This window comes from Macrosteles quadrilineatus, unplaced genomic scaffold (assembly GCF_028750875.1).
Source record: "Macrosteles quadrilineatus isolate MER2022 unplaced genomic scaffold, UCM_ALF_1.0 Scaffold_7__1_contigs__length_78375512, whole genome shotgun sequence".
NCBI lineage: Eukaryota > Metazoa > Arthropoda > Insecta > Hemiptera > Cicadellidae > Macrosteles > Macrosteles quadrilineatus.
In genome coordinates, this window is record NW_026542600.1 from 66,276,234 (window position 1) to 66,297,118 (window position 20,885).

The 20,885-nt window shown below is 35.9% G+C and overlaps 1 protein-coding gene across 1 annotated transcript; it reads right to left on the reverse strand.

Annotated features, from left to right (window-relative positions):
* Positions 1-300: 300 nt before the first annotated feature.
* Positions 301-20,071, reverse strand: LOC128998781 (protein singed wings 2). The gene is made up of 10 exons (XM_054425133.1): positions 20,037-20,071; positions 12,433-12,576; positions 11,225-11,384; positions 9,480-9,639; positions 8,590-8,744; positions 7,518-7,709; positions 5,302-5,460; positions 4,170-4,280; positions 1,332-1,421; positions 301-538 (listed from the first exon to the last, which is right to left on the reverse strand). Exons 1-10 carry the CDS (start codon positions 20,054-20,056, stop codon positions 356-358), a joined length of 1,374 nt encoding a protein of 457 aa, XP_054281108.1. The 5' UTR covers positions 20,057-20,071; the 3' UTR covers positions 301-355.
* Positions 20,072-20,885: the final 814 nt, after the last annotated feature.

Below are 20,885 nucleotides of genomic sequence, written 5' to 3' on the forward strand. Positions count from 1 at the left end.
CGGGGTCATCTTCAGGCGGACGTCGTCATCGTCTTCTCGTTCTTGCGAACACGTCGTTTTTTAAAAAAATTGAGGTTTACAGTTTTTATTTGTTTTTTTAAAAACTGTAAACCTCAATGTTTTTTTAAAAAACGACGTGTTCGCAAGAACGAGAAGACGATGACGACGTCCGCCTGAAGATGACCCCGTGAGGGTCGAAACCGGTCGCCTTTCAAGGTCAAAAGGATCACTTGACAGCAGTTAATTTCACCAGTACACGTATTGATCAGTGATTCGGAGGCTTAACTCAAACATTTTGTTTGTTTGTGTTTTTAAATACTATACTTTGTTAATCAGATTGATTTCAGATCACACATCAAAACAGTTTAGCCACCATCCAAGGTAGACGTCCCGTGGTCTTGTAGATTGTCAGGTTGTAAAGGAACACTGACATGACGAGCAGGATCATGCAAGCCAGGAAGATATTCAGTTTGTCTACAAAACTAAGTTTCACCGAGTCTTCCCTGTGGCACAAGTCCTTTCGGTTCAGTAATATTATCTGAAAAATATCAATTACAAATTGCACTAATCCAAACATATATTTTACTATGAATAAGTTTACAATGTATTCGGTAATCTAACCTTTTTTGAACCTATAGTTTGGACTGCAAAGGATTTATAAGATTTGTGCTTGGATTTAAACTGCCAAGAGTATGGCTAACGTATAGGAAAAACTAAATCAATTATCAATTATCAATCATTGAGATGGGGATGCCTAGGTGCGTATTTTACCCCAAATATGAGTGAAGGGTGAGTGTAGAATGGTGTGTGATGACCTGTGTAGCTTTGTTACTGACTAAGATCTGCGGTTTCATTAGTCAGGATCATTTATTTAAAGCCCAATGATCAGTAACAGCTGGGTCCAGTTTCGAACCATCAAAAAGCTACTAATTTTTCTCTAGTTCAGAGGGTTATTTGGTCTTTTGGATGACAGAGTGAGCATACGCTGTCTTTTAGGGCTCAAATGAAACCTCAGTTGTCACTTCTAGTGAGAAAAAAATTGAGAATCCACTTCTTTGTGGAGTTATCACCTGAAAGTAAGAGTGAGAGGGCCAAATAAAATAAATTGGGAAAGCTCAGGTGGAAGATGATTATTTGTGCACTTTGGTATAATGAGATCAAAGTGATTGTGCAATCTGGTCTATTATAATCACTCGCATTTCACTTAGGCCTATCATCTTAGAAACTCATAAATATTACTAAATGTTGATCTACCAAAACGTCAAATAAGTAATTAGGTGTTATAGTTAACTAAGCTATAGTTTATTTTGATTTTGTTGCTATTTACTTACCAATTTATTTGAGTTTAAGTTACCACTGATTGACTCACATCGAATATCTTCAACATCTTTTATTATTGCGTTGTATTTTTTTATAAAGTCCTAAAGAAATATAAATGTAAATAATATAAAGAAATATAAATATAAATGATTATAGGGCTATTACAATAATCTATTGAACTAGAGTAAATATCTGTAAGCTAGGACTAAAATACCATTGTCATGTTATGTTGTGGTTATGACAATTTACACGTTTAATACAATTATGTGATAAATGAAATATTCAAGTGTTTTAAAAGTAATGTAGCTGATTTTTCTCAAATTGCATTTCTTAAGGTTCTACTTGCGATGGTTCTTAAGGTTCTACCGTTCTACGATATGCTAAGTGGTGGATCTGCCACCCAATGGTTGGACACTCACTATAAACTAAAAGTCCGATAGAGGTATCTAGATAAGTGTAGTACTCTCAAGCCTAGGGCCCTGCATCAACATAAGACATGACTTTCCATTACAAAAAAAAAACTGTTAATATTTTTACACAGTTCAAAATGAACTGAAACCACAGCAAACCTCTATTATATCACAGTAAAAACTATAAATTAATGTTAAATTTATTTTAACATAGCATTAGGTTGTTAGGGATTGGTGGGTGTTGCATTAAAGGCCCGATTTGCCAGAAGCGTCTTGTGCGTCTATCGCTCCGCGTCAATTGCTGCTCACTGCTTTGCATTGTTTCAGGTTAGGCTATTTTGCCAAAAGCGTTCATCGCTACAGACGCTAGCGTCTATCGATACAGACGCCAGCGTCTATCGCTACAGACGCCAGCGTCTATCGCTACAGACGCTAGCGTCTATCGCTACAGCCGCCAGCGTCTATCGCTACAGCCGCCAGCGTCTATCGCTACAGCCGCCAGCGTCTATCGCTACAGCCGCCAGCGTCTATCGCTACAGCCGCCAGCGTCTATCGCTACAGCCGCCAGCGTCTATCGCTACAGCCGCCAGCGTCTATCGCTACAGCCGCCAGCGTCTATCGCTACAGCCGCCAGCGTCTATCGCTACAGCCGCCAGCGTCTATCGCTACAGCCGCCAGCGTCTATCGCTACAGCCGCCAGCGTCTATCGCTACAGCCGCCAGCGTCTATCGCTACAGCCGCCAGCGTCTATCGCTACAGCCGCCAGCGTCTATCGCTACAGCCGCCAGCGTCTATCGCTACAGCCACCAGCGTTTATCGCTACAGCCGCCAGCGTCTATCGCTACAGACGCTAGCGTCTATCGCTACAGCCACCAGCGTTTATCGCTACAGCCACCAGCGTCTATCGCTACAGACGCTAGCGTCTATCGCTACAGCCACCAGCGTTTATCGCTACAGCCGCTAGCGTCTATTGCTGCCCACTGCTCCTGGAGCAGACGGAGACGCAGTCGCTAGCGATTATTAGTTGAAGAAACACTTGTTTTGATGTTTATTTATTTATTTAAGTTGTGTTTTATTTAATCAGTTAACAAACTAACTCAGCTGAAAATTCCGAAAAGTGACATTATTAAATATTAACCCTCGTTTTTATAACTATCCCCCTTTACATTATTATTATTCTTATGGGGAATAGCATTGAAAGTTGCCGACTTTGGAATGCTCATCTGAACCGTTTAGAAACCTGCTAGAAACTTGAAATTTGAATTGGGTGGAACTAAAATAATCCAGAAAATTTCCAAAAGTCCCATTTTCAAATTAAACCCCACCAAAAAATCCAAAATGGTTGACATCTAAAACGATAAAACATGTTTGATTAAACCGGCTAAAACCCAAAAACGGTAAGAGCTAAGATTTGAAATGTTTTAATGTTCAGGAATTACAAAACCCTCCTAGGCGTATTCCGAAAATCACACATCTTAAACCCTAAAAAACGTCTACCTACTTTCAAAATATGGTATTTTTTTTATATTTAATGGTTTTCACTACTTTTCCCTGCCTAAGTATTTTTTTTCAAATATTTTTAATGATTTGTATTCTCCTTAGTTTACTTTTACTCTTAACCATACAACAGTGTACAACGTTACCTTAAATTAGCACTAAAACTTTCAACAGTCCCATTTACAACTTTTAACCCCCCCCCCCCAAAAAAAAAATCCAACATGGCAGACATCTGAAAACGACATAACAGGTTTTTTTTACTTGGTAAAGAGGTAATAACTTTTTTGATATAAAATTTCCTTTTTTAATTGGCAAAGAGGTAACAAAGATTTTAAAGAATATTGATGGCCAGGAATAAAATTTTCCATTAAATCTGTTTGGGTATTTTCCAAAAATCACACCCCTTCACCCCAAAAAAACAACTCCTACTACAATTTTAACATTTCTGGAATTTTAACGAGTTTTTTATTTTTAAAACTGTTTAAAAAAACGTAACTCAGCTAACAAATACTATTTGCTTTTTACAGCTCATTTCAGAAACAGCACTCCTTTTGCCATCAAAGTTAACCTCTCACTGATTCAATAATCGCAAGGAACGGACGCTTCTGGCAAAATAACCCCGAGCGATAGACGCACCAGACGCTTCTGGCAAAACAGGCCTTAATTCTGAGTTTAAATTTAATCTTAAGAGATAATGAAAATTTGAGTTGGAGCGTGATAAGTTACCTTTTTTAAATTTACAATATAGTGGCACACTTGGTTGATGAGAAAGGAGAGTGGTCAGCGTAGTGATGAGAGGTTTTTATCAATCCGATGTTCAGTGCCACTACAGTGAGAAATTAAAAAAAAAAAATTACCAAGCTCCACACTATATATTTCAAAACAGAGATGAACGTAATCACCCAGCCATAAACAAATTATAGAGTATGTGTAAAGTAGTACCCGAAAGTGAATGGTGAATTTGCAATCACATTTCCAAGGATTGTTGCCGAGGTAGATATGGCTCAGCTTATGATGGCTTTGGAACGCATGGTCGAGGGCATATAGTGGGATCTGCACAGAAATGAAAATCCATTACAACACAACTCGCAACATAATATTGCAGCTAAAATTAACTTTTATTTTATTATTTTAAAGTGATATAAAAAGTAATGTATTTTATAAAAAAAAAGTAATGTCTGATTGTCAAGTAATTTCAATTTGTTTGTACCTGGGTTAAAGTTATGGCGAAGGAAAAAGTGGCGGTACCATACTAGTAAATTTCATGGACTCATCAATGAAGCTGTTATAAGTTTATATACTAACAAAGAGACGTAGGGTAGAAAGGAAACATTCAATGGTGTCTACATTGTGGTTGTGACTAGTGTAACTGGTTCATGGATCAGAGCAAAGTCCAACACCACCCCCTCGCCCTGTACTACAATGTTCACTGGAGGAAGACCCAGTGCTATAGGAATTTCTGCACAGTGCTCAGCTGTGCTTGAGCTCTTTCTCGCTCTTCATAGGTATATTTCCTGCAAAAAAACTACTGTAGAGCTGTAAGCTCAGGGTCCTTCGATAAACTAAGTTTCCTCTGTACCTCACTGCTCAGTGATCCTAATCTTGAAACTTTACAAGGATTTGGATCCATCAGATGTTGTTGTTGTTGGATTTGAGGTTGTATATTTTGTTTGATTGTTATTATCAGAGGCATCCATTTAGCATTATTATATTGTTCACCTTCTTATTTACTTGGATTCTGAACATGCTCCTCTCGTATATGAATGTACGACAGACAAAATAAGGAAAGAATGCAATAGCCTCATATAAAATGAGCAATCAAAAGTTATACTATGTCTAGGACTAGGATGATTATTTTTACTATGTTAACGATAAACATTATAGTGGAAACCACTTATTTTCCATTAAAGAGCCAATGGAAGTTCAAGTTAAATATAAATTGACTTTCCATAAAAGACACAAAATTAATATTAATCTTTAAACATTGGCAACTTTGTTTGTAATGTCTAGATTTACTCCCCAGCCAAAACATAGTTCTGAGGGGATTCATAAAAAACAAATAAAAGACTGTTACCTGTTTAAGCTGGTTTCCTCTAAGATTCAACACACCAAAATTGTTGATCCAGTCACTTCCCTCTAGTATGTTCACACTTTTAATTTGGTTGTTATCTAAGTAGATTTCTCGTACGTTTTGGTAGTGTGGGTTGAACACCAACTCCTCAACAGAAGTCAACTGCAACAAATGTATTTTTTAAAGATTTATTTGAACATTCAAACAACATATTTCTAACCCAAACAGGGTAACATATTTTGGCTTTATTTTTAGGAATATGTGATGTCAAAAGCGAATAGGAATCTCTCGTCGGGAATTTTTGAAAAAAAAAAAATTATTATAAATATTTGAATTCCTTATTCAACTCCGAATCACTTGGTGCAAGTCTACAAGGAAGTACAAGGAAGTATCTACGATTTGTTGTTGTTAAAGTTATAGGACTCTAAAATTTTGCTATGGAAGAGGGTCATTTTGAGAAAAAAACATTTTGAAAATTTCAAATACGCATAAAAACAAGTTTTTTTATTTATTTAATAAACGATTTTGGTATTAAAAGAAAGCTTATAATGTCCTCTTTAGAGGCAATACTCACAGTAGTTTTCATTTATTAATTTTTTTATCAAAGCATGTCGTAAAAATCGCTTTTCAGAAAAGGGATCTCTTGTCGGCCCTATGTTATTTCACCATAAGATAATAAAAGGTACCTCTTGCCGGGACCGCAAAATTTGTGAGATATTTTGTTCTCCGTAACTGAACTTTGTTGCAGTTCTCTAAAGTCCCACTAGAATGCAGGACAATTCATTTTTTGGACTAAAGTCTGTTTATAAAGTGAATATTAGAAAAGGGACCTCTTGTCGTTATGGCGAAATAACATTGAGCGACAAGAGGTACCTTTCTCAGACCATGCAGGCAGAGGCTAAGAAAATGATTGATTTCCACCTTTTACATCTTCAATTCGATATTTTAACCGATACTGCCCTGTTCTATGTTAAATGAGGTATAACAGTCGATAAAAAACCAAATATCGATATTTATTAAATAGCAACCCTGCAGACGCTCAGGCAGCACCTACCTATGTCTGCTGTGTTTCATAAAATCATCAAATTAATTATTACAGAAAATTTAGAAGAACAAATTAATTATGTTCTTTTTTATTCATAGTCTTAGATTATATTTTGTAATTGTGAGCATATTATGTATTAAAAAGTATGTTTCTTTCTGTATACATTATTTGGAAATAAACGTATATTTCATTCATTCATCCATTTCATTCATTCATTCATTTTTGACCTTAATTACTTATATCCGCCGTACTGAAAATTTTGCATCACCGACAAGAGGTCTCTTTTCGCTTTCCACATCACATATTATGAATGCATTACAATTAAAAAGTTTTCTTTCATGGGAAAAAGCCATAGAAAGTAAGTTCTCACTCTCCTTTTATTTCCACTCCTTATTTGCTCTGAAGCCCCATGTAATTGATGAAAACATACTTCTCAGTTGGGGGTTTTAGGTGCCAAATAACAATCAGACACAGTTTTCTTTAGGGTCTATCTAACTTACAATCCAATATCCCCACTAATAACCACAGTAGCAACAACAATCTTTCTTATTTCCAAAGTGAAATTTATGACCGCCTTACTACACTTGACACCAAATATGACTTATGTATTTTTTAAGTTATTGATATTTATGTTTGTCTGTATATACGTATGGAACTCACGATAATATTCTTTTACAGCAACTAAACAAACACTTTTTAAAACAACAGAAAACGTAAAATAGTGGTTGAGTATCAGTGCTGGATTATTTTCCAAGTACACCTCACCTTGAAAATATGCAATGGTAGGTTATAGTACAATGTACTATTTTTATATTTTACAGTTAAAAACATATTATTTATGGTGCATAATGTTTGAGTGTATGATCTTAAATGTACAGCATTGATAAAAATTCTCAGGATCCCTATTTCACTTTTCAATTCTGCCTTAAGAGAAATATCTCTTATGCGGTTTTCTTCCTTCATAAAGGTCTTTCAAATGAGGCATCACTTCATTTGGGTTTGTAGTTTAAAGTTTTAGGCTATCCCCAAACAACCTCATTTTGGAGAAATTGACAAAGTGGTTATGTCACTAAAAAAGTTAATTTTCACTGCACAGAAAGATGCACTATGTTTGATTCCCCTTCTAGTTTTTATTGGCTCTGTATACAGGTAACCTACTGACACAGCATCTTACATGATTTCCCCTCAGGTAGAGAGCTGTTGTGTAGTCAGGCAAATGTGTTGGCATCGAGGTAAAGTTGCGCCTGTTACAGTTGACCTTGATGTGGGGTAGAAGCATCCCTCTCTCGGTCACCAGATACGTGTAGGCCCTCACCACATGATCTACAGAACAGTTACATGGAGGTGGGCATTGGCTCTGCATAACCTGTACACATAATTTACAATTTTCAGTCTCTTTGTATCTGACATTTGGCTATCTACATAGTTTGTGTGTGGAACGCACCTAGCAAAGTAGGGGGTGAGACGGAACCAAGAGAGAACTGTACTAATAAAATATAGTGGCGAGTGCCAGGACGCAAACTCACTCGCTGCCATGAATTTGTAGTCCGTCGCGCTACCGACCGAGCCAACGATTCACACCATTATGTTTCATGAGGTTATTATACATTTCACATTAATTAAATGTGAAGGTTTTGAAAATACAATCTGTAATCATGCTTCCCAGTACAGTAATGTTCAACCAATTGATTAAACCAATGACAATACCGGTAGCAGTGGTGTAGCCGTAAAACGTCATAACGCTGCGTCCTATTTTAAACATGCTGTTCCTGACCATACTACTTTCTTTAGCTTAATCCAGTAGCACCCAGCGTGGTTACTGGAGTTGGAGGAATACACACTTACGGTGTTGTCCCTCCAACCGAGAGACAACACCATTGAATCCCATCTCAGTCTGGTCTGGTGTGCAACTGTACGTGGTAGAGATTGGTTGGAGAGGTCAACCTAAAATAAACTGTGGAAGGTTTGAATAGTTTGAATAGATTGATTCCTGTAAGCTGGACTTCAAACTAGATATTTTGCTACTTTTTGCTTATCCTTACTGTATTTCAGTTCTCCAAAAACCTTTTATATCATTTCGATTCCTGTCTTCATAAGGTGAGGATAAGCATGATAAAATAGCCGTGATTAAATCACTAAATAATTCATGAAGTTCAAAGTGTTAGTATAATACATATTATAAAGCGTAAATACCCTGACATTAATAAAAACACTCTTTCTAAACTGTGTAATGTTTGGACTCTAACCTTAATGAACTTCATGACTGGGACCAGAGGCTTAGGCCATGTCTTGCTCTTCCCTTCACAGTAGAGTTCATCTCTATCTCGGACCTTGGACCCAACAGAGTGACTTTCATTGGCAATGATCCATAGCAATCCTGGGTCGCACGTCCAGTTGTTGCCTGCACAAAGATCTGTTTACTTATCATATTGCTGTTTACCTAAAAATTTGATGAAACAATAGTCAAACCACAGAGAAGTAAGCAGGTACAGAGGAAACACTGGACGACTGTGCGAATGCAGCTCTGGTATGCGGATATATACATGAGGCGACCAAGGAAGAGCCTAAATTTCAAGCACTGTGTGGAAATTCCTATCACACAATGCACGGGGTCTTCCTCCACCTTGAGCATTAAGATGGTAATGGTGGTGGACTTTGCCCTAGACACCAGCACTAGTGCTAGACGCCACTTGAGCGTGTTCTCTGCAACTTACTTCTCTGCAGTCTCCAAAGTGAATTTTAGAATATTACACCTTCATGGAGTGCTTTAGGGTATAGTGGTATGGTATTGTAATTCATGAAAAGCATTCTAAGAAAAAAAGGGTAGAAAAATTTAAAAATGTAAGGATTAATTTGAGTCCCAAAAGCATTTTGTCTTCGGATCTATTAATTCAAATGTTTTCAAACAACAAGATGGTTTAGGAAGTAAAAATAACATTATTTTATCTATCTCTTTACCTTTTTAACACTTCACCAAAAGATGATAGTATACAATACATCAATGACATATTTGCAATATCAGACTATCACTGATCAAATCACTGTGGTATTTTTCCATGACATGAGGCAGTAAGCCAAAGCTATCATATAATGATGATTCCAATTAGGGTGAAAGACAACACTCACTGAAGTTTACCAATAAGGAATATTTGCTGCAAGGCTGGTAGTCGAGCAAATACAGAGAAGTTGAGTGAAGACAACTGGTTGTTGCGGAGATCAACGGAAGCTAGGTGTGATAGTCCTGAGAAAACCTCTCCATTTAGTTCTCTCAACCGAAGTGAAGTTAGATTTACTGACTGAAAACATCTAAAACTATATTATGTCTATGACCACTAGACTTTGTAGTTTAAGAGATCAAGCTCAATGATTATGATTGATCGTTACATTCTACTTGTTGTGGTAACATACGAGGGCTGTTCAGAAAGTAAAGAACGTTTCTGTCTGACGCCAATAGGGGCATGCTTATCACCTACCCTCTAGTGTAGACTCATTCATCTACTTAATGTCTTTCCATTCACAGCTAGCAGCCATAACAGCGAAAGTGTCGTTGGGCTGGCTGTTGTTGCAATGTTAAAGTTTAAAATGTTTGCTATAGTTAAAATACCACTAGGTGTAAAGTAATATCTGTAATCAATCACTACCATCTTTTATATATACGTTTCATCATAAAATATGGACGTCTTCTTAAAATAGTATGAGTGTAAATATATATATGTTTCAAATGTTATAAGACATACTTTTGTTTACTCTCTGTAAAATTAATAACATGTACTATGCTGATTGCTGAGTTATCTGTAGTATGTTTTTGTTAAGCATAAACGTAAAACTTATATAAATGTATTGTTAAGTGTGTGAAGTGCTCAGACACAACGTATAAAATTACATAGAGAGTAACATAGACTGCATTCTGTACTTTGTCCAGAAATCCTTCATTCAGTTTCAAAATGTCAAAACTAAAGTCAGCAACTAGTGTTTCTCCTAGTATTCCATGCAGTCGTACCCAGAAGACCTAGTACTTAGTGTTAGTGATTGTGACGACTGAAGCCTTACTTCCTATGTTCGAAAACTAAAGTAGTTGATGTAAGAATTTTTTTATGCATGGCAATGCTCAACTTCACACAACCAATCGCACACAAAGATCTCCTTTTTTAATTTAAAAGGGAGATTCCCCCTTAACTACCCTCTACAATCCAGAGACCTTGCTCTGAGTGACTTCCACTATTTCCTAAAATGAGACTTGGGTGGCAGCACATCGCTTTGGGGACAATTAAGGAACACAACACAATTTGGTACACAATTTGGCACAATTTGGAGGACAATTTGGTGTCATGAAGTGGCTGAGCTTGCAGATGGCAGAGTTCAATGACAAAGGAATTTTAAAGCCGCGAGCCATTCTACAACCATTCTTTGTCAACTATGTAAAGCGAAAGTATTTTAGTGGCTTTTTTAATTAATATAATTTTTTGCCCTGTACAAACTTTTAGTTTTATTCCAAAACGTTTGTTACTTTTTGAACAAACCTCATATTTCATTCAACATTTTTCATAGCATCCTTCAAGTTCAGCCAGCTTGGGGCCAAACTCTTGTCCAAACATAGAAGAAGTTGGAGCCAGTAGGAGCATGTTACTGCAATTTGATATTCATATCCTGATCATGGTCAGTATGATTACACACAGTTTGAAGGTTCAAGAAGATCCATGCCTTAAGTTGAATCAAAGCGAACATTGTATTATTGAAGGAAAAGAATTACAGTGAAGTTAGGTACAGTGAGGAAAGTGGTGGGTACGTGTGCTACGGTCATTATTTAACTTCTTACAAAACTAGGATATATTTCCCAATACTCTTTAGATACTTAAAAGAAAAAATGTTTATCATTCTTACCTCAAGCTGTTGAAGATTGGAGAAGGATTCAACCCGTTGTACAGCGCTGTGACACAATAGCAGGTGTTTCAATGCAATTAAGTGACCGATGTGTTTGTTTACTTTGAATGTACCATAAGGCCATGCACACAAGGTAACGTTTGTGACATTTTGACTGAAACTAAATTGCACAAATGAAATTACATTACAATATAGTCTGATTTGAGAATGATTCATCTTCACAATCCTGAATTGACGGTCATTGTATAGCATGTTGAAAAATGCAGTGTTCCTAAGTAACAGCGAACAGCAAATCTTAAAGATTGGTTGCCTAGATCTATCAAATACTCAAAAATATTGAATTTACTGAAATATTTAACTAATATCAACAAAAAAAAAAACTACACTAAACAAACAATCATGTTTTAATGCAGTATAACTTAACAGTATAGCTACGCCTCATAGTCTATCTTTTGGATTCAGTTTGCCTCAGGAAGTCAACGATGGTAGAGTGTATTTTTGAGAATTGTGCAGTTGTTCAGGTTTTAGTCGCATGTTAGTGCAATTTAAGCACTTTAGTTGTCAAGTTAAGACAATGATGGCATAGTAGGTTGAAAGTTTTACAGGTTGTAAGTTCTGTTTTTAGTCGCATTTCAGCCAAAAAACTGAGGTTACAGGAACCGATCGGAAAAGAGAAGAAACGTTGGGTTTTTGGTTAAAAACGCTTCTGTAGTGTACGATTGAAGGAACTTCAAAGTTAAATTGCAATGAAGAACACTACACGTGTCCCCAATGGCTTTGACATAGCCCACTACTGAAGTTGCACAACACCACCACAACACGAGCACACAAAAACCGCAAAAACAGTCAGGACTGCAAAAATGCAAACTGTTCACGACTGAATATTAAACCTGTTTAATCCGTTCGTGGATTGTTGCCACGCTTGGTGATGTCACAGGAAATTCACTATATTTGTCGTTCTCAAGGAAGGTATTTTCACAATGTGAGGTTAACCCTGACGTCTCACGCCCCGTGGGACTTAAGTACTACCGAAATTGACTCATTTGAGTCACTAATACACATCGTTATTGTACTAATGGACTCTATAGATATAGCTTGAAGTAATGTGTAAAACGTTGCTGCGCTAGAACCTATCATCCTAGGATATGAAGGTGGAACATATAAAAATGTTGTGAATTATTTGAGATTCGTGTTGCCTTGGTGGTTACCTGATGTCAGTGTAATGCAAGGTTGGAGAGACTCCAACACAAACCAGGTGAACATTCCCCTTCAGTTCACATGTTGTATGTTTCACTTCCTGACAAACCTGAGGGAAACACTCACAGGTCAACCATCCAGTTGTCAGGAAAAGTCTGCAACCAACATTTTACACATGAGTTTACAAACAGGTTTATCCCAAAGGCAAGGTTTAGTAACTAATCAAATGAATTTATATTTTTCAGTAAATACTGTCATTAAAATTAGTTGAAAAAGTTGGTTGAATAAAAAAGTTTGACTTTAGGATAGCAGTTTCATCAGTTATAATACAGGGTGACACATGGGAGACGCACGGTTTTCATCTGCGTAGTACTGAGGGTGCGGTGGTCTGGGTAGGCATAGTTCTGCTCTACACAAGATGTCATTTCATTAACTCAGTCACTGGATACTCAGTTAACTGGATAAAAAGCATCCTTGTCTAAAACGCAGTGTTACAACGCCAGAAAATGTTGAGAAGGCAAGGGAAGCGGTAGTCAGAAGCCCTGGACAGTCAGCTAGACGTCATGCAAGTAAGCTACAAATTAATGGTGAATCGGTTAGACAAATTTTGAATCCAGTATTTTTCCAGTCAATCTGAAGTATTTCACCAATCTGAGGATTGTTTGGCTCGGAACAGCTCAACGTTGACCAACATTAAACCGTGCACAAAACTATCGCTGTGTAGCTGTAATAGACTCACCACTTCTCACAAAACTGTCATAGACAAACAATCGACATTGCAAGTCCCACTGTTCCATAGTGACTGAGTTAATAGAATGGTGTTTGTGTTGAGCAGATAGCCCACTAGAACCACTTCCCACCACCGCACTCTCAGTACTACGTAGATGAAAACCGCCTGTCTCCCGTGTGTCACCCTGTATATACAAAATTCCCCCGCAGCAAACCTGCAGACTAAGCGAATTTCCATTTACCTGGCTGTATTTCTATTAAATATTCCCTAAAAATTGTCAGATTTATTTCCTATTAAATTGACATTCATTTGGTTTGGAGAGAAATTATAAAATTTTGTGTTTTTAGGGACAAAAATGGGAAAAATAAATTTTTACCCCATAAAACCACCCATAAACCCCCGTTCCCAAAGTCCGATTATGCCGGTTCGCAAACTCGTTAGAATAAATGTAGGTTTACACGTTTGTACCGAATTTCATCAAAATCGGATCATTTTTGCTCGAGTTATCGCACTAACGGACACATATATGAATTTGAACGGATGGTGTTTTTGGCCTCTGGGGATCTCAAAACGAAATAGTAAATCGGTCCCGGGTCTAGGTCTTACCATGAGACCTAAGGTAATAGCTTATTCCCTATATGGGAAATTCGCTAAAAGAGTTTTTCTAAGAAAGAACTTGGTTAGTAGAAGATGTCTTCTTTTGCTTAGAAGATATGGTTGAATGTGTGAACCACCAACATAATTACGATAGTCAGATCATGGTTCACAGTTTATATTGTAAGACTATACCACTTTAATTCTGTCAGTAGAGCTCAATCTCAGTTAAATCTATACATGTTTTGATATCAAGATATCATCATCAGCAGGTATTATTGATTTCCTTCAGCCTGTTAAATCATCAGATAGTATGAACACAATACACACATTGTAAAATAACACTTATGTAGGATTATTGACACATTAACAAGCGTGTAGTTCAAGTCTAGTGGTTTCAATCCAATGAAAATAGATTTAAACGATTACATTTTGTCCTATTACCACTGAGATGTTTCCTGGTATAAGATGCAGAGATTACCGCTAGTCTAAGAGGGTAGTCCACCACCTATCATTAGTGGTGGGACGTTTAAATCTAGATATATCTGTCTCCTTTGTTGACCATAAGGGACAAAGCCATCAAAATCCAGATTCACTAATTTACTAAAAAGACTATGTGATTTATGGTCTGAACTTTTTCACTTAGATTCATGACCGACTGACAGTCATTCCCCATTCAAACATCCAGTGGTTACATTTACCCTGTTTAGTTCAGTGTGAACTGTGAAGCCTACAAGCTAAGTCCACTACTTCAATGGTGGGACATTCCAACGATGAGAAGGCTCCCAAGAGGAAGTTATTTACTATCTCAAACACATCATTCGAACATTCTCTTCTACTATACACTATAAGGATACACTATACACTTCTACTATAAGGATGAATGGGTAGCTGAGGAAAGGATAAGATTGTATTACACGGCTTTAAGATTTACTCTTTACATCACAGCAACATCACCTGAATCTTCATTGGAAGATATTTTAGAGGTACACAGGAAAGAGCGTCATTGCTCCAGCGAGTCATCAGCGTCACCTCTACTCCTAAAAATGTGAGACTGTGTAGCTATTCTATAAATTCTCAATTATTTTCCTAATTTTTCTATCCAAACTTTTGCCTGTCACTTACTCTACCAACACAGTTGTGTTTCTCTTGTATCAAAATACAGTATCATGAAATTAATGTTTTTCTCCCATATCAGTGGTGATGGGAAGTATTTTCTCAACATTCAGCAAGTTCACATTCCTAAGAATCGCAATCACTATTCATGAACTGTGAATAAAGCTGACAAGTCTTAAGCTGTAAGTCTTTATCTATGAAGTACGATTGGTTGCAAGTGACAATCTTCCGCACATAATAAAACCGTTCCTCATCATCTCATCTCCTTGAACTTACAAACATTGGCTCTGTGTTTCTTCGATGTCCACAGTTACTAGTGCCTGACTACCTATCAGTACTGAAAAGATTTTTGTACGGTGAGTGTCCAAAAAATATAACATTTTTTGCTGTCTCAGTTTCAAGAACTTGAATTATATTAGATTTATCTTTGTTGTTGTTACCTGAGTTCATGCAGGATGATTGTGTTATGTCTTTCGCCACCATGTGTGACAACTTCAGAGGTCTTCTCATGATTTGATCTTGATATCACTAACACTATAAATCAAAATATTTACATATGTCGCTAGTATTGTGGTCGGGTTGATCAGACAACACGACAACGGACATTCGACGGAGATCTTTCCTCCTCCATTTCATTTCTTACACTAAGGGTGTGACATTTGGGCCATATTAGGTTGAGGGTGGTTTGGACTTTCCTAGTTAATGGTCAGGCGGGTGCTTTGATCCATGTAGTGTTGCCAGTTTATTACTATGTTTCCAGTTTTGTCTGTTTTAATGTTGTATATTAATTTGAAAAATTTTAAGCTGGTGTAGTCTTCTTTTTTGTTTAGTAGGGTGTTCGATCCATTTACATGTTTCTATATTTCTTTCTTGTACATTTTCTAATGGTTTTGAATGGGTTTTGTTCAGTATTGTGAGGGAATTGGGAAAAGTTATTGTGAGAGTTGGATTTTACTTTTGGTTATCATCGATTTAGAGTTGTTATGATGACATGTATTATGTTCCCTGTATCGTTGGAAAAATGTTCTATTGATGTAGCCCAGTAGGGTATCCAGGAAGGGGCCCAAGGGGGTTGGAGATATATTCGGCATTGTACCGTGATCGTGGGAGACGTCATTAGTGTTTTCGTGACTACCGGAGACGATGATGGTGATTCTGTTACTGAGGAAGATATTTGGATACTGCAGTGATTTTAGAAGACGACGATAAAGTCTTTACCACTGCGGGAGATGATCGTGTTCATAAAGATATCTGAACTGTTAAAGGTTACTCTTAGTGTAGGATTACACTTAGATGATTCTCCACATTAGAACCTTCAGAGGTGTTATAAAATGGATTTTAGCACCTTAAAATACTAAAATTTCTGGGGGGCTCCGAACATCAAACATTCTACTCTCTTAATACTTACTTACTTACTTATTTACTTACTACTCTTAATACTGGGGCCATTTGTACCCCAGTCGGTACTTCGCCTCAGTAAGACAGCGCCTCCATATGTCCCTGTCCTCAGTAACTTCTTGAATTCCCAAGAGCCTCATATCTTGTTGGACCTGATCCCACCATCTAGTTCTTGGTATTCCCCTGGGTCTTCTTCCTTCCACCGTTCCTTTCAGGATGTTTTTCAGGTTTGATTTCTCTTCTCTTCTTGGTACATGTCCACATGTCTACATCTTGGTCTCTTGCTTCTTATCTCTCCAACAATATCTGCTTCTTTATACAGCTCCATTCACTTTTGTCTTGTGTTGGGTCAAACATTTTCCTTAATATCACATTTATAAAATATTATTATTTTCCTTTCTTATTTTTTGTTGAGTATCCATGTTTCTGAGCCATATGAAGTACTGGTCAGATAATGGTTTTATATAAACGTGTTGCATCCTTCTACTTACAGCAAATCCTAATCCTCTTTGGTAACATCAATCATTATTGCCTCTATAATAAAAAAACAGTTTTTCCTGCCATAGGTCGTCTCGTTTTCTTTTATTCCAATAAGTTCAGTTTATATTGGCGATGCTCTTCTGATAATATGTCTATGGCTCTAGGTATTGCTAGCAATCTTGTGTTCCGATCTTGTACTATCTTAATACAAGAAATCAGGTTTATATTATCTGGAGAGATCAAGTCAAGGGGTCAATAAATGATGGAACAGTGCATATTTTCATAGGCATTACTTAAGTTATAAGATCAACATTTCTACATAAAATATCCAACAGAGGAGCTTAAGAGAAACAGAGGATCTTAGATGAGTTCTCTATAACATATTATCTCAGTGAACCATGTTATATTTATTCTTGGGTATAAATACCATGTGTAACATAAATAAATAAACGGTGGATGATATTTATTCTTGAACGGATGGAATTTTTAAATTTTAATTACAGATGGGGTAGTCATAGCACTGTGAGAGTTCAAATTGGTTGAAAATGGGCATATACAAGTTAACGACCATGTAACAACCACTACATAGGCTACACCGGTGGCGTAGCAAGGATATAGTTTTTGGGTGGGCCCAAACCAAGGGGTATGGAACTACCCGACCCCCAGGATATTGGGGTGCATATCGACCTAAGCTTACATGTATGATTTTCTTCCGACTTCTAGCAGGCGCCCACTGAGGAGGTAGCGTATAGCATTCCAAATTCGATGAACCTTTGAACAGTTGTAATTTTTGACTCGGTTGTCAGTTTGAGTTCGGGACTTGACCTTTGCTGCTATTTAAGAATTCTGTCTGACTCCTTGTGGGCCATACCTCTTAAGGAATAACAGCTTTAAAAAGTAGACTTTTATGGTTATTATTGATATACAAAGTCTCATTACTTGATCTATAATAGTAAAAAATACATTCCAGGACGTTTTAATCAGACTGTATAAGAAAAAAACCTCGAAAAGTGTTTTAAGTCTTTTCATCTTGACACAGGTAGAAACCACATCATAAAATTATGCCGCAGAAATGAACTTGTCTCGACTCTGTCTTTTGCCTGAACTCATTCATCTAGAAATTAAATACCATACATGCAACAAATAAAAACTGAAACATTGAAAACTAACCATAAAATGTTTGTCATTTGCAGGAGACAAATGATATAATTAGGGAAGTGGTTGATAAAAGCCATAAAACATGTGGACATGAAAAAGATAACTCAGTTTTATCTTATAAACAGATTAGAACAGTGTGTTTAGCTTAATTATTTGGTGTGACATTAACCTAGAGAATTCTCTTGTTTTTAAATCATTACCTAACTCACAATTGAAGAAAAACTATATAAATAAATCTGATATAAAGTTTTGAAATTGATAAACTAAAGGTTTTCTAGAAAAATAGCTCAAACTCTTATATAACAATTCAGCGATATTGAAATCAATGACTAACTCGTTGGATTACGCTAATCCATTGTTTAATCTAACAGAGCAATGGATAATACGAAAACTGAGTGTTTGTAAAATAACTACCTATACACACTCTAATTCAAGTATTATTACCTGTGTACCTACTGGAATAACAGCTTATGACTGTACATAATGAAAGGATTCTATCTGAAGATTTTGTACAAAAAGATTGACTAGTTGTTTTCCCTCAAAATCTAAGCAAAATTGTGGTAACCAGAAATAATGCTGGCATTAATGATTATGACCAGTGTTTGATTTATAGAAATATAGGTACCAGATTATGCAACATTCTGTACATATCAACCTTTTTTAAATAATAAAGATAGTAATAAACAGACAAAAAATAAAATCTGCAGAAATCATGTGGTTTTTGTATGGTATATGACATACCCCTGCTCGCTGTTATTAAAAGTCTTTGCTCTGAAAAGATTGTTGTGATGGTTAATTTTTAAAATTTAACTACAAAGAAAACCAATAACAAAATAAACACCCACAAACATTAAAATACCCACTAATTTATAATGTACATAAAGATTAGAACCAGAATGGACTTGTAATGGAATAGATTTGTAATTTATAACATAATGTATATTATAAATTAGTGGATATTTTATGGTTTGTGGATGTTTATTTTGTTATTGATTTACATTGTAGTTTAATTTTTGAAAATTAACACCACAACAATCTTTTCATAGCAGACTTTTAATGACAGCGAGCTGTCTTATTTCATACTAAAACAACATGACTTATGCAGATTTTATTTTTTGTGTGTGTTTATTACTATTTTTCTTATTAACTGACATACAGGGATGTGTTAAAACTTATGTTCATTCTCGGAATTTGTGTGATCTTCATCATCTCATATTCTCTCAACACATATATTCTTAGAAATAAATTTTACTTAAAAATGTATTTAAAAAAAGTAAACAATTGAATTACAAAATATGATTAGAAAAATAAAATCTAAACATACTGTATACTAAATTTTTCTCGAGACATTGCGATAAAATTATAACACTATTGTACTCATGAATTGATTTTCTTTTTACTGTTGTTCCTATGACATTGGCATTTTTTCAAACAAAAGTACAAAAATATGTTTATGGGAATGTTGTCCAACCCCTTGATTTTTGTGTGAATAAGTCAGGGATAGAACCCTCCAATTCAGCACTGAAGTTCAAAGACAGTAGCTGCATGAGGTTAGAAACACACCCCAAACATTTTCTTGAAAGTGCTAAACAAACTAAATACACTATTATTATGTATTCAAGTGAAGTAGTGAATTGAGATATGTAGTCATATGTATGGTCTCAGTTATTAAGAAGTACTTCTTGTAAAAAGACTCATCCTCTAGTATTTTATAGACAGGTGAACGGAAGTGAAAATGGATTCCGAATTACTACAAAATAGTAAGTCTTTGGCGATCAGTAAGATTTTAACCAGTGTTAGGAACCAATACTAAAGCGAACCACCCATTAATTACAAATGTGTTAATTTACAATACACAATGTATAGTTGTTGAAAGTATTTCTTTCTCTTAAAATTTGGAAAATGCATTTTAGGTCATCTTTCTAATTAATATTATTACTTAGCTTTTTCCATTTATTTTTTAAGAGATGAATTAAGTTTAAAACTCAATAACAGACTAGCAACAACATTGAATCAATGCATTTCCCTAAAATAACACAGACCATCTGTCATTGAGTATTGATTTGTATTCAAGTGTTATTGATTTTATCCTCTTCAATTTGCTATCCACACAATGGACTTAAGATCTATATAACTTACAAGAAGATCCAGTAGTCCATGATCACAGGTGAGAACGATGAATGAAACTGTATGAGATTCTCGTTTTTACTCCCACCGCTACTTAAATAATCTCCCACCTTCCACAAACAATTAAACACTCCTCAAATAGGTATAATAAGCTACTTTAATCTAAAGCCAAAATGAAGATCTGTACCTTTACAACTGTTCTGTTGTGAGATAAGAAATGTATTTCCATTTAGAAAAAGTTAAAAACTTACTTTAAGGATTAATTAGTTATTGGCTGTTTGGGCAAAATTAAAAAGTTATAAAATACCTATCAAAGACCTGATTGTATACTTTTTTACCAAGGCTGTTAATGTTTAGAGAGTTATAATTTCTGGTGTGAATATTGCTAGATGTAAATAGTTATTGGTTCTAGATGTGATCAATGTAAATTACAATTCTATTTGATATTTTGCAGCATTTTGTAATTGGTAATGTTTATGTTTCCTGATAGCTTTTTGTTAGTTCAAAACTGGACCCAGCTTCCATTAATTCTTGGGGTTTTTAGTAGATTGTCCTAGCTAAACAACCAGGTGGTCTTTAGTCTTGTCAGTAGCAAAGCTGCCATCACTCGTTCATTCAATGTTCCATGAATAGGCAATGATTTTGAAAGGCCCAAGCCTGAGGGGCTCGTCCACCTCCATGAAGTGTGTACCATTTACTGATATAGTTTAAATAATAAACCCTTTAAACACACAATAGTATTTTTACAAATAGTTCATGTAAAACTTATGATTTATTTAGGCTACTCTAATGAGTGATTTCAATAATTTTGTTTTGAAACACAGCCGTGAAAAGCGGTAGGAAAACAAAGGCCTGACAAGG